The sequence below is a fragment of the Xiphophorus maculatus genome, chromosome 14 (genome assembly GCF_002775205.1).
Source record: "Xiphophorus maculatus strain JP 163 A chromosome 14, X_maculatus-5.0-male, whole genome shotgun sequence".
Classification (NCBI taxonomy): domain Eukaryota; kingdom Metazoa; phylum Chordata; class Actinopteri; order Cyprinodontiformes; family Poeciliidae; genus Xiphophorus; species Xiphophorus maculatus.
The window spans coordinates 10649006-10661929 of record NC_036456.1 but is presented as its reverse complement, the minus strand read 5'-3'; the positions used below and the strand labels follow the sequence as shown (position 1 = coordinate 10661929).

Below are 12924 nucleotides of genomic sequence, written 5' to 3'. Positions count from 1 at the left end.
TGAAGTTTTAAAGCAGAATTTATATTTCCTTAGAATACATAATCACATCCCAACACTTCATCCTTCTCTTCTCTCTATAAATATGTACATAATTCTCTACAGAGGAGCAAAAAAACAGCTGGATTCATCCAATCGTGTCCTTCCATGGCTTTGCTTTGATTTTCTGTTGCTTAGCGCCTTGAGGTGTCTGCTGCAGAGGATTATGGGTAAAAGTCTGCCTCAGTGGACCTGCAAGGCCAAACAGAAAAGTTTAGAAATACTTAGAGAAAAACATCTATTATATCATTCTTGAAAAAACTCCCATCTCTTAGCACTGGTGTTGAAATGTTAAGCAACCCTTGGATGCTTCAATAATAATAAAAAAAATTTAAACGTAAAAGACGACAAAAGATTAAAAAAAATAACAAAGAGTAAAGTTTCTGCTTATGATTTGATAAATATAACATTTTCAAATGAATCAGTCACCATTTTCAAGTCCAGAATGACTGAAATCAGTTCATAAAGGAGCTGAAATGTCCAAATCTGTTTTGTGATTTCTCAGCTCTAAAGCGGTTTCTGAATGTTGCACCTGAAATTTTTCTTGTTAAAACTCAACTTATTAGTCTTATTGTACAAGAACTGTGAATTAACTGAATATATAGAGAGCTTTCCAGTCATACTGACCACTAAAAGCAGAACGAATTTTAAAAGATACTTCATACCGACCATGCATCACTTTGTACTTGGCTGAGAATCTGGATGTATATAGAATAAAAATGGTGCCTGAATTTGAGAAAAGTCTTTTAAACTTTTCTTAAATAATTTATAAAAACAGAAAAACACATATAGATGAAAAATATTAGTTACTGAAGAAAAACTAAATTCTCAAGACGTTCATCTCTTGTCTGTAGGAAGTCAAACTAACCACAAGAGGGAGACATTTTCTGCAAAGTTTACATTAGGACTGTGGTTTCAACTGAATAACTTCAAAGATTATTTTTATAATGTTCTATAATCTTCACACACAATCCTGAACAGGCTACACTTTGATTCAGGAGGCGTGGCCTAATCCTGCAGACCCATTAAAGAAAATATAGATTATAGTTCAACTTCAGGGTGTTAAACACTCGTTTACTTATGAAAATTCAGATTTTATTTGATTAATTTACCTTTAGAGGAAAAGTTTACCATTTTAAAGCAGAAATATGTTGACTTGTTTTTTTTCTTTTCTATTGAGTTAAACAATATTTGGGTACAAATTCATAAAAAATTGTTAAGATATAAGAGAAAAACACACCCTTGTGTGTCTTTCAGAATTTTTTCATGCAGCTCCAACGTTTTTGTTAATTTAATCCTTCACAGAAAGCTAGTTTTGAAAGCGAGGCGGCTCAGACCTTTAGCTGCGATGTCCAGGTGACTCTTTATCCTTCTCTCTCTCTCCTCCAGCTGGTGAGCCAGCTGAGCGTTCTTCCATCCTGGAGACCAGACGAAACCAAGCTGCGCTTTACTAAATCTGCTGCCCAAATTAAGCATCAGCCGGTTTATTTCTGCAGCACTGACCTTTCTTCATGCTCTCAATAAGTCCATCGCTCTGAGGCAGCTCTGCGGCCGGGTGTTTGACCCTCTCTGGGATGTTGAACCTCCGTCTGACTGCAGGATGCCTGAGCAGAGCCACTTGACCCAGGGAGAAGCAGTTGGAGGTGAGCCAGTAGGTGAACACCGCCTGGGAACAGACAGTTTAACACACACACAGGGTAAGCAGCAGAGTTTTATGGCTTCCTGGGGTGTCAGGGTTGTGTTCTGGGGTAAATCCACACCAACCGTGGGGAAGTTGATGGTGAGAGGGAGGATGATCAAAGGCATGATTCTGAAGACGGTCTTCATGGTTCGCAGGTTTGGGTTGTCGATGCCAGACTCTGCTCCCAGCTGATGCATTTAAATCAGAGTTTTAAGAAAATGTTACTCTGATTCTGTCATTAGGTCAGAAAAACTGAATCTGAGGAGCGGTAAAGGTTCATCTCACCTCCAGGATGAAGAACATGGTCCCAGTGACAACGAAAGGAAGGATGTAAAACGGATCAGCTGCACTCAGGTCAGTGAACCAGAGGACGCCTCCCGTTTGTAAGCTGGGCACCGGCAGATACGCCATCTTCCTCAGAGCGATGAAGAACGAGATGAAGACTGGCGCCTATCGGAGATCAACACAACCAGTACTTTATTTATCAGTATTAAGGAATTACTGACTCAAAGCAAGCTGCTATGTCTTGCAGAAAAGCTACTTGTAGGATTGTTTTGTCTTATTTCCAGTGTACTCAGGCATTTGCACAAGAAACTAGACAGAAAATACTTAAGATTTTGTGTTTTTGCAGTAGGGTTGGAAATCTTGAGGTATTTAAATCACAATTAGATTTTTTTACATTAGATTAGAAATGAACAATAAGATAATCGAGTTTTGACAATTTTAAATCATCCATGTCTGCATCTCAATATATATAAAAAACTAGGTTTTAGACCTCAACACTAATGATTTAAGCTTTCAGGAAGACCCTTGACTCAGTCCTTAACCCAGCCTGCCATGTCCGGCTGAAATCTTAAACAACATATAGTCAGGATCACTGGGGCAGGTTCATGTTGACATAAACACTAAACTATAAATCCTCATGCACCTAAATAGGCAAACTGACCTGGATCAAAGGAACCAGGAAGCCTCGTAGAGGATTCACGTCGTGTTTCTTCTGGAACAGGTTCAGATCAGAATACGCCTTGGCAACTGTGAAACAATTAATCAGCAGCTTAGAATGAGAGAAACGGCTGAAGAGCAGAAAGACGGCGAATACAGCAGAGAGAGAGGAGACGCACATTCGTATTTATTTCCGCTCTGCTTGGCCTCGTTCATTTTTTCGGTTAGCTTGGTCATCTCGGGCAGGACGTTGTTCAGTTTGGCCGCTTCTCTCTGACCTTTCACTATGACGGGAAACACGGCCAAACGGGCCAGAACCGTTCCTGGAACCAACAACAGAACAACATATAAATAGCAAAACACACAATGTTGGATGAGAATTTCAGAACAGGCACCTTAAATTTTCTAAAAGCAGAACTCAAGATTCATAAAGGTCCTTTTGCTCACCGACGACGATAGCGCCCCACCAGGGCAGGCCCAGGTCCATGTGGAAGAACTCCAGGAGATTCTGGATCAGACCCACCGGAGTGTAGCCGGCCAGGCCCAGCTCCGCCAGCCGTGGCTCTGCAGCCACGGCCTGCAGGATGTCTGCTGCGACCGGAGCGGCGTCGGCCGCCTGCTGCGCCAGAACGGCCAAGGCGTCGGCGGGCAGAGAGGCAGAGCTGTCCGCTACTGAGGCGGCCGCAGAAACACCTTCAGCTGGGATCTGGAGGTGGGAGTTATGAAGAGTTAGGATGGAAAACCAGATGACAGATAAGAGAGAGCTGCTTTATTGTTCAGTGACCTGTTGGGAGGCTGTCTGTGTGAGGAAAGGGGCCGGGTCAGCAGGGAGGGATCCTGCAGAGGACTGCAGGACAGCAGCTGATGTCGATCCATCGACAGGCTGGATGTGGAGGAAACCATCAGAAATTCAACTTATCTGTGACTGAACAGAGTTTATTTAAAGACTAAAATATGAATAAAAACTTAACAATCATGAATTTATGTGGCAGGAGAGAGGTCGACATGCAAATGAAACATATTTAAAATCTTAAAAGAGGTGGTTGCTATGGAGACCTGGAGACTCTTAGCTGTGGTTCCAGCTGTTTCAAACTTTCCAACTATTGAAGCCGGTTACAACAACAGTTTTATTAAACATGGAAGCAATCAATGCCACTTTAACTCGCTACAATATGCTTTTAATAGTTTACAAAGGTGTGTTAACTGACCTGTGAGCTGTTCTGTCTGACTGCCACAGCGCTGACCCAGACGAACTTTCCACGGTGTCTGCAGCTGATCTGAGACCTGCTGAAAGGACGGCTGCAGCCGAACAGTGTGTGCAGGCTGGAGCTCTGGAGCAGCAGCTGTACGGACAGAAACAAGAGATTCAGACCAAAATAAAAGGCAGGTTTTCATCCAATTCTGCTAGAAGCTAAACATCGTTTTTTTTTTTAGTTAAAAAGAAGTTATATGCATCCATTTACACTTTATGTCTGTACGCTAAACCGAAGTCAGATTCCTGGTTTGAGCACACTATTTTGGTCAACAAAGCTATTCTGACACTGGAAATCTATGGATAATGTCTGAAGCTACACTGAAGGGGCGATAAAATCATTTAAATAATGTTTATAAACCTTCCAACAACGAGGTTTGGAACAACCGACTAAACTACAACGAAGTGGAAAATCCTTTATTTGCAGCATTTAATCGACTTATATTGACGTCTCTGCAGACTCTGTCAAAGTCACACTCATAACGCAGTGAGGAGGCTAACCGGCTAGCATGCTAGCAGCTGAAAGCTGTTGGTTCTGCCTCTGTTTCAGAAGCAGGAACTGAACTTCTCCAGCAGAACTGTGAACAGAACATACTTGGTTCTGAATGCCTGAAAGAACGGGACTGCCCCGGCTCGGTTTCCCAGTCTGTCTCAGGAAACATCTTGCTAAGCAGCTCGGTGTCACCCCGCTCCTGAAGGCAGCCATGTTGGGAGGGAGGAGATAGAACTACGGAGCGTGTGAAGGGACACCCTGCCCAACCGCGAACGTGTTTTTCTCTGCGTGAAATGTGTTTAAACAACATGACCCATTTTGACTACATTCGTACTTTTTAGAAATCTCATTTATCATAGAAATAATAAATGTCTAAGCTCGTTGTTACACATTGAACTATCCTGGGACACAAGATCTGGACTAAAGTTCCGCTACAAATTTGTAATTTATTTATTTTTAATGGTGTACATCTCTGAAAATTATTATGCTGACGTAAAAAATCAACAAATACATGTTTTAAATTAAAAATTACATTTTAACCGTTCCCTTAACTTGCTCCCTTAACTGATTGTTATATGCTTAGCTCCAAATTTACTTTCACTTCAAAATTTATATGACGTCAGCAGGTTTTTTTTTTTGTTGTTGTTTGTTTGCTTGACTATAGCAACAACTCACCTGCTGGGTGGATTATGGACTGAATTTATTTTTTCCTTCTTATTTCAAAATGTGACTATAATAATTGCAAAACGTTTTTATTATTATTATTATTATTATTATTTTATCTTTTCTGAACGGTGTTGCAAAAATGAATTTCTTATAATTGCACGAAGTTGGTCTGTGGGTAAAGTAAATACTGATTTTTCAATTATTCAAATAAACTTGCTTGCATTTCCTTGTAGTATGTTTTCTGTTCGTTTTCTTTTTAGAAATAGTGACGTAACATTGTGACTTAATGAGACTTTGGTAACTGACTTAGGGGAAATCCACACATTTCTCTTTTGAACGAGAAAAATCCTCCTGCCTCTTCCTTTGGTGCTCAGATCGCCTCTCCAGCAAATGTGGTGTTTTAGGGACATTTTTGACTGGGAAATCCCCGCTTTGCATACTTTAACTTTCATTTTCGGTTAGAAGTAATTTATTTGAATTAATAAGACACAAAGAAAACATCCTGAATTGAAGCACAGCGGCAATGTACAATGCGTGATATCAAGCATTCAAATCTGTCCTAAACTATTTATTTTCTGAGATCGACGTAATAAAGTGTCTGTTCTTTTTCTGACTGCATGTAACGTTTTGCACTTTATTCTTCCGACTTTGAATATTAAGGGGGGGAAAAACATATTAAAAAGTTAAAAACAGAGAGTCCTTGGCGCAAACTCAGATCATGGTTTCTAGTCGGAGCTGACGTCTGAGTCAAAGTGCGTCTCTGTTTGGGTTGTGAACGTGTCGAGTCCGAAAACGAAAGATGTCCATCGATCCCTCTCCATACGCAGCGCTGGACAGGTAAACCGCGTCTTTATTCAATCACAGAAACTCCGGGGCGCATTTTAATTTGTGTTTTTTTTTTATGCTGAATGTGCCCAACATTTAGTCTCAAGTCAAGGTTTGTTGCTGCGTTCAAACTGCTGCGTAAAGACACAGTTTCACCTTTATCTCCGTTTCATTGAGGGCTAATTACGCATGAAAAACGCGGCATACCAAACAATCTGTGCTCCAGAGAAGGAAAGCGAACGTTTTTGCTTCATTTGTATTATTTCACTTCAGGCTTTTGCTGGGAATAAAAATGGGCTCAGCTACATCGAAGGAGAAGCGCTACGATCCCAAAGACTCGTCGCTGAAATTTGTCGATGGAGCTGATGATATGGACTGTAAGCAAGCTGCTGCTCTTCACTTGTTTGAACTAATCTGTGGATTAATGCTGGAAATCCTCTTAAAAGGCATCTACTGAGTTACTTTGTTTGTTTTATTGTCTATAGTTTTGTGCGAAGGTTTTCAATCGCGCAGAGCGCAGATGTCCTGCGGTCACTCGGTGACCCCGACGTCTCTCACTAACTGGTGTCTGCAGCAGCTGGACGAGGTAAGAAAAAAATGATAAAGCTACAAATAATAGGGAATATGTATTCAGTTTTATGTAACAGTCACAGCCTGTAGGGACATGCAGAGCATAAACAAAACCTAATATTGGAGGCCATTTACAAACCAACATACAGTCAACACGTCGCCACCGACCAACCGTTTAATTTAAGTTAATTTTTTCTTTCCCTTTTTAACAACTAGTATATTCTTTTATTGTTTTAAAGGAGATTCTTGCTGTTAATATGAAACACTATGTTCAAACAGTGTTATATCCAAGCACAGACGTAGAAAATTGAGTGGAAGGAAGACTGTGGTAGATGAAGGTGCAAAAGCAACAGGTGCAAGCACAGCTTATTATTATTATTATTATTATTATTATTATTATTATTATTATTATTATTATTATTATTATTATTATTATTATTATTATTATTGTTGCTCTTCCATAAAATTCTTATTGCCTAAAATGAATCCTGGATTTTCATTAGATGTGAGTCATAGTTGCAAAAGTTTCAATAGTAAAATAAATGATTGAAAACATTCTTTGTGTGTTTAATCCATATAATCAGAGGCAGTATGGTGTCTTGGTTCCCTAAAGTTTCTGAGGCCCATTCATCATGTTTATGTAATAAATAACTTGAATAACAAAAGATTTTAAAGATGCTTTATTTCTGCCATCATATGCATTTGTGATCTCTAGTGAGCAGTGTGTTATTAATTTAAGAGACATGAAACTCACTGATATCAGTGTAAGCTCTTAAAAATGCTGATTGTGTTTTTTTATATCTCAGCTCTACTGACTGATGAATCTTTTCTCCTTGTTTTAAAGGGGAAAAGCACGTTTTTATGTGGTGCCTGTAAAGCTGTGTGGCCTTATGAGGAGGTCTGCAAGATGGCTCTCCTGAGCCCTGAAGAAATGAAAACCTTTGAGAAAACGATGAAGATCAATGCCGCTGTTAGCAGAAGAGTAGGTCTTCTCTGCATTACTTTGAAGTTTATTCATTAAAAATGCTTTAGTTGACAATTTATTCTACATCTCCGTCTTCCTCCAGTGTCCTGGATGCAAGTCGTCTGTTGCAAAACAAGACAAACTTAATCTCTGCGTCCGCTGCAAAGCCTGCACAGAGAAGAGAGGACACTCGTATGAGTTCTGCTGGCAGTGTCAGAGGGAGTGGAAAGGTCCAAAGCCGCGTTCGGACCGCTGTGAGAACGACGGCTGCTGCGACACGGCGCTGCAAACTCTGAGGACCTGCCCAGAAATCGTCTTCGACACGGTGAGGGGAATCAGCGGGTGTCCCTCCATCCGGGCCTGCCCCACCTGCGGGTCACTGCTGGAGCACAAGGGAAACCACTGCAAACATCTCTTCTGCTCTCGATGTGCGGTCAAGTTCTGTTTTGTGTGTCTGAAGACTTTTGCTGAATGTTCGAAAACAAGTAATATATCAGAGCCGTGCTCCAGCGGCGTCGCTCCCAGACAGACAGAGATCCCCGTGTGGAGAAAAACCTAAACGCTTCGTCCACAGAGTCCAGCACTTCTGTTTGTGAGCGATTAATCAACGCCGATGTGGCCAGCTGTGTTTTCAGAACCTTCTCTGAGAGACAGACAGTATTTCTGCTCAGAAATGTCAGAAATGTTGAGCGTAAACAATTTAAACGATAAAACCAAAACCTGGAATCGTTTGTTTCAGATCATGATGGATTTGCACCTTGCAAAAGCATTAATACTCTACAAATTTGTCCACTTTTGTCACTTCCACAGTCACTGCAGCGTGTTTTCATGACGTTTTATGTCATAAACTAAGAAAATGTAGCCAGAAATGTGGAGTGGAAGAAAAATGATAAATGATTTACAGTCTTTCCCAGCACAACAGGGAAATCTACAATGTTAACGATTTGTTTTTTTCTCTATAAAAGTTTGTAAATTATTGGAATTTATTTTCTTGCTTTTGCACGTCCAGAATAAACATAAACAGCTAGTAAAAGCCAACTTAATTATCATCATGCTTCCTGATCTCTTATTGTCATTAAATTGACAGAAAATGTGAAACTTTGGCACTTTATTTAAACCTTAAAAAGTGTCTAATTAATAATTTGGCCTACATTTCTCACACTCTTCCTTTAACACATTTTTAGATATATAACATGACAAAGAATATTAAATGACTTTTTAAACTTCACTGTGATGCTCCATTTTTTATCAACACTACTTTGGCCTCCTAATGGCTGTTAGGCAGTTTTTCACATTCAAAGAATTTATTGTATTTTTTATTAAAATTTTTTTTTAAACTTGACCAACTCACTAAAGAAGGCTTTATAAAAGTTTTCTTTGCTTTGGAACTGAAACTCCACTTCATCTTCTGTACCACATTTTCTTTATTTACTCCAAAAATAATGTAATTTTTTTATTACTCCATTCAGTTGCACTTATTTTTTACTGATGTGCTATTTTGTAATAAAAATATGGTATTTTTCTCAAGCTGTAAATGTATCACTTACTGTAAAGTCTATTATTTTTACTTTCGGTTTTTATATTTTTATGTTTTGACTTGCCTGTCACGTTACTGCTGGTAAACTGGAATCCCCCCTCTATTCTATTCTATTCTATTCTATTCTATTCTATTCTATTCTAAATATGTTTTTGTCACTGAATTCTGGAAACTTTAGTCAATATTTTTAGTTTTATCCTTTTGCCCTTCACTATGCTGAAAACATTCTGTTGAGAGACATTAAATGAATGATAAATTAAATCCAAACTACAATCATAAATCTAGCCAAATTATTATACAAATAAAATAAATGCATAAAAAAAACAGATAAGCAATATGTTAGTTAAAACAGCTAAGTAAGTAAATTAGCTGAATAAATACAGTACAATAAGGAAAATATAGAAACATTTTATTAGATCTTTCCTTATTCATGACTTCTTCTGTTACTAAGCTTTAGTTATTGCTTATCTAGAGCTTAGTAACACATTTACTTATGGCATAAATGTTACAAAAAAACATGAGTTTTCAACCTTGTGTGGGATCAGATCAGGATGCATCACATGTTTATAGTTTGTTTAGGTCTTCAGACTGATATTAAACAATGATGTGATTTTTTTGTGTGTTATTTACAATAAAACTTTATACAATAGCTACAGATTAATATTACAATAAGAAACATACAAACAACTTTACAAAGAGCTGATTTTATACGGAACGTGTCATTACCAAAGTTTAGTTATTGTATTGATTGCAAAGGAAAATTGATTTGATGCTTCTGGGAAATGGTAATTCCAAAGAGAAATAAAAAACATGAGTCATAAAGTGCAGAAGACGATAATGATTGGATCTTTGATGTGCTATAAATAGTCCTGGATTTTCCCCGCTGTCCTCTTCCTTGTCCTTCATCGCTGTCCACTCCTGTCTGCAGGTGTCTCTGTCCTCTGTCTCTCAGCCTCCGTTCACCTTCTTCACCATCTGGACTTTGCTGTTGGACTTGATGTTATAGTCAGACAGAGAAGCTGAGTCGTTGTCCAGAGGTTTGTTCTCCACGATCAGCCGGATTTCCCCCAGAGAGGACGCTGCATAAATGTAAACAAGAGCTCAATTTGTTGATCAGAGAATCTAATGGGAGATTCACTTAAAGCTTCACTGCATTTTTGTACATAAGAATACAAATATAAAAAGAAATTAGTAGTCAGGGTTACTACTGTTAATCTGTAGTTAACAGGTTAACTACAGGTTAGGTCCCTTATGCATTTCATGTAAATTGTGTTTCAGTCTGGACATGCATCTCAGTGGCTCTATAACAACGTTTTGCAAATCTTATTAGTTTCCAGTATTTACCTGATTTAGGGAAAGTCTTCACTGCGTATTTCTTCAGCTCGAGGACGGTCATCTTCCCCAGAGGACCTTTAGTGTTCAGATAGCTGACCTCTCCATTGTTGGAGCAAATGACGATCTGGTCTGTTTTGCACATGTTGGCTTTGTCTCAGCTGCTGCTCGATGCTTCGTTTGCTCTGACTTACCTGAATGCTCAGCTGTTTAAATAACAAGTGGGTTGTCTTATCTTCATTCGTCGCAACGGCAGCCTTTCAAAAAGCAAAGTGAAACCAAAGTCTACGGGATTTCCAGAACCTTATTGTATTTGTTTGAAAACACATGACCTTATTTGAATCTTGTGGCTTTTATGCGTCTTGTAAAGAGGATTTTCTTTAACTAGTCGAGAAATATTTTCAAAATGGATTTTCTCCAGATGATTATCTGTTAATATTCTGTTCATCTTATCAGAGCATTTAGATAAACTCCTGTGCAACTGGAGGATTCTACACAGAAATAAGACAGAAAGTGAGGAAAGAAGAACAGATGATTGTAAAACTGAATAGCGCAAAACATACAAATGTCTATTTCAAATGAACAGAAATAAAAAGGGATTGATTGATTGTTGTAAGTTGTCTCCTTCTTCTGTGACCCTGATCCTAAACAGATAAAAAGTAAGAAAGGATGTAAATAATGTTTCTGAACATGTAAAAAAAAAAATGAGCAGATGAAACAAAATGGTGAACATCTTAAGACATTACTTCAAGCCGTCAGGAAAAAAAGAATGTTGAGATATATATAGAAAAAATAATTTTACTGACCCGGTTCTACAACAAACATGGGCCATCCCAGCCTTTACTTGACTTCAAACAACAAAGGCTGTGTGTTTGACTTGGCATTTTGAATCAAGTTTCCAACTCCAGGATGTGGGTTAGAGTGGCTATAAAGTAACTCAACCAATAAATATGTTAGAAAAGAATAGCACACAACCTGGATTAAGCAAGTAATAGTGAATCATTTTATCATGCATTTCAATTCTGCATTAAAATGCACAGATAAAAAAAGTAAAGACATTAAACCTCAATCTAAGGTGCTTATGTTGAAAGATCCTGGACTTCTCTTATTTCCTGAAGAAGTTTCACCTTTCATGCAGAGGTGAGATCAAACTTATATTGCAAATACTAAAAAGAAAGAATCTTTTTGATCAAAGTGCATGTAAAACTTTCCATTATTATTATTATTATTATTATTATTATTATTATTATTATTATTATTATTATTATTATTATTATTATTATTATTATTATTATTATTATTATTAATAAAATATTACCTAAACACCTTGAATGTTATAAGCTGGAAATTCACAAAGAAGAAAATTTCCCCAAGTTGGAAAAAGTTCTTAAGCTCAAAGGTAAAAATTATCTGGAAGACAATACTTCCTTACAGGTAAGAAAATGCTGCATTTGGCACAAACAGCCTGCTTTACTTCCTCTAACATGTATTTCCTTATTGTAATTCTCTTCATTTGGCGCCAACCAAACGATTACTGGAAACTACCTAACTCACCGGCTTTGCTGTTGTGTAACCAAAATGGTTTCGCTTTGCTTGTCGGATCACATCTGATGCATCTAGAGTGAGAGCAACAGAAACCAGCAGGCATAATAATCTAATCATGAAGCTTCCTTCGGTTGCCAGGAGAAACTTAAGAGATAAAACATTGGAAATTTATGGTGATTCCCCTGAAGGGGGTGTGACATGCAGGATTGGTGTTTGCCGCCATGGGCAAGATATGTTAGTGGAAAATATAAAGTTCTGCAGATACATCTTACAACATGAAATATCAAAAATTGTAAAGGGACAATGTTTCATCTAATTACTGAAGGCCACCCTTTATGTTTTCTATTCAGTCCTGTGAGGCTACAATATTTTTATTTCACCGTTTTATTCAGTTTGAATCAATTCACAACACAAGTAAAAAGTCAAATCGAATCAAAATCAGTTGAGTCATACAGACAGATTCCAGTCAAGTGCATACATTACAAGAACTGGCTTTATGCAATTTATGTATTGATTTCTATGAATTAATAACAAAAAAAGTTTTGTTATTAATTCAGGACTTAGAAAATAACATTCTTAGTTCTGTCATTTCTGACTGACCAGTAAGTCTGATGCACACTCACAAGCCCAGTAGGTGGCAAAAATGCACGTGAAATTCAGTTTCCATTTTCCAGCACAGAACTAAAATAAATGATGATCACTTCCAGTTATTCATGCACCTTCATATTTTTGCAAACGTCACAATTGTCAGCATTTCCATTGCAGATTTTAATGTCACTTGGAACCTCTATGCCCCTCAAGACATTAGCATACTTTGCAACATTTTTGGTTCCTCCTTATTAAAAAGTTGCAAATTACGCTCAATACTTGGGGCCGACCCTCGCATCTCAATAAGATCAAGGCTGCATACTTTAGCATTAGCAACATAAACCCGCATGGCAGACCAATGGAGGACATTAACTACTGAGAATAATAAATCTTGAGTTTTCTGAAAAGCTACCAGCTCCAGGTAGGGAACCATTTTACACATCACAACATGTTTCAAGCCCTTCCTCAGTCTTAGTTTCTGATAAAGAAAACC

The 12924-nt window shown here is 38.1% G+C and overlaps 2 protein-coding genes across 2 annotated transcripts; one reads left to right on the top strand and one right to left on the bottom strand.

The window, feature by feature from the left end:
• On the bottom strand, nucleotides 1-4626 carry oxa1l (OXA1L, mitochondrial inner membrane protein). The gene is made up of 11 exons (XM_023346483.1): nucleotides 4507-4626; nucleotides 3868-4002; nucleotides 3444-3542; nucleotides 3107-3365; nucleotides 2839-2982; nucleotides 2664-2749; nucleotides 2003-2167; nucleotides 1801-1905; nucleotides 1540-1702; nucleotides 1374-1454; nucleotides 1-228 (listed from the first exon to the last, which is right to left on the bottom strand). Exons 1-11 carry the CDS (start codon nucleotides 4615-4617, stop codon nucleotides 125-127), a joined length of 1452 nt encoding a protein of 483 aa, XP_023202251.1. The 5' UTR covers nucleotides 4618-4626; the 3' UTR covers nucleotides 1-124.
• Nucleotides 4627-5473: 847 nt separating this feature from the next.
• On the top strand, nucleotides 5474-9358 carry LOC111611018 (E3 ubiquitin-protein ligase RNF19B-like). Its single transcript, XM_023346572.1, has 5 exons — nucleotides 5474-5907; nucleotides 6169-6272; nucleotides 6381-6481; nucleotides 7310-7447; nucleotides 7533-9358. Exons 1-5 carry the CDS (start codon nucleotides 5870-5872, stop codon nucleotides 7986-7988), a joined length of 837 nt encoding a protein of 278 aa, XP_023202340.1. The 5' UTR covers nucleotides 5474-5869; the 3' UTR covers nucleotides 7989-9358.
• Nucleotides 9359-12924: the final 3566 nt, after the last annotated feature.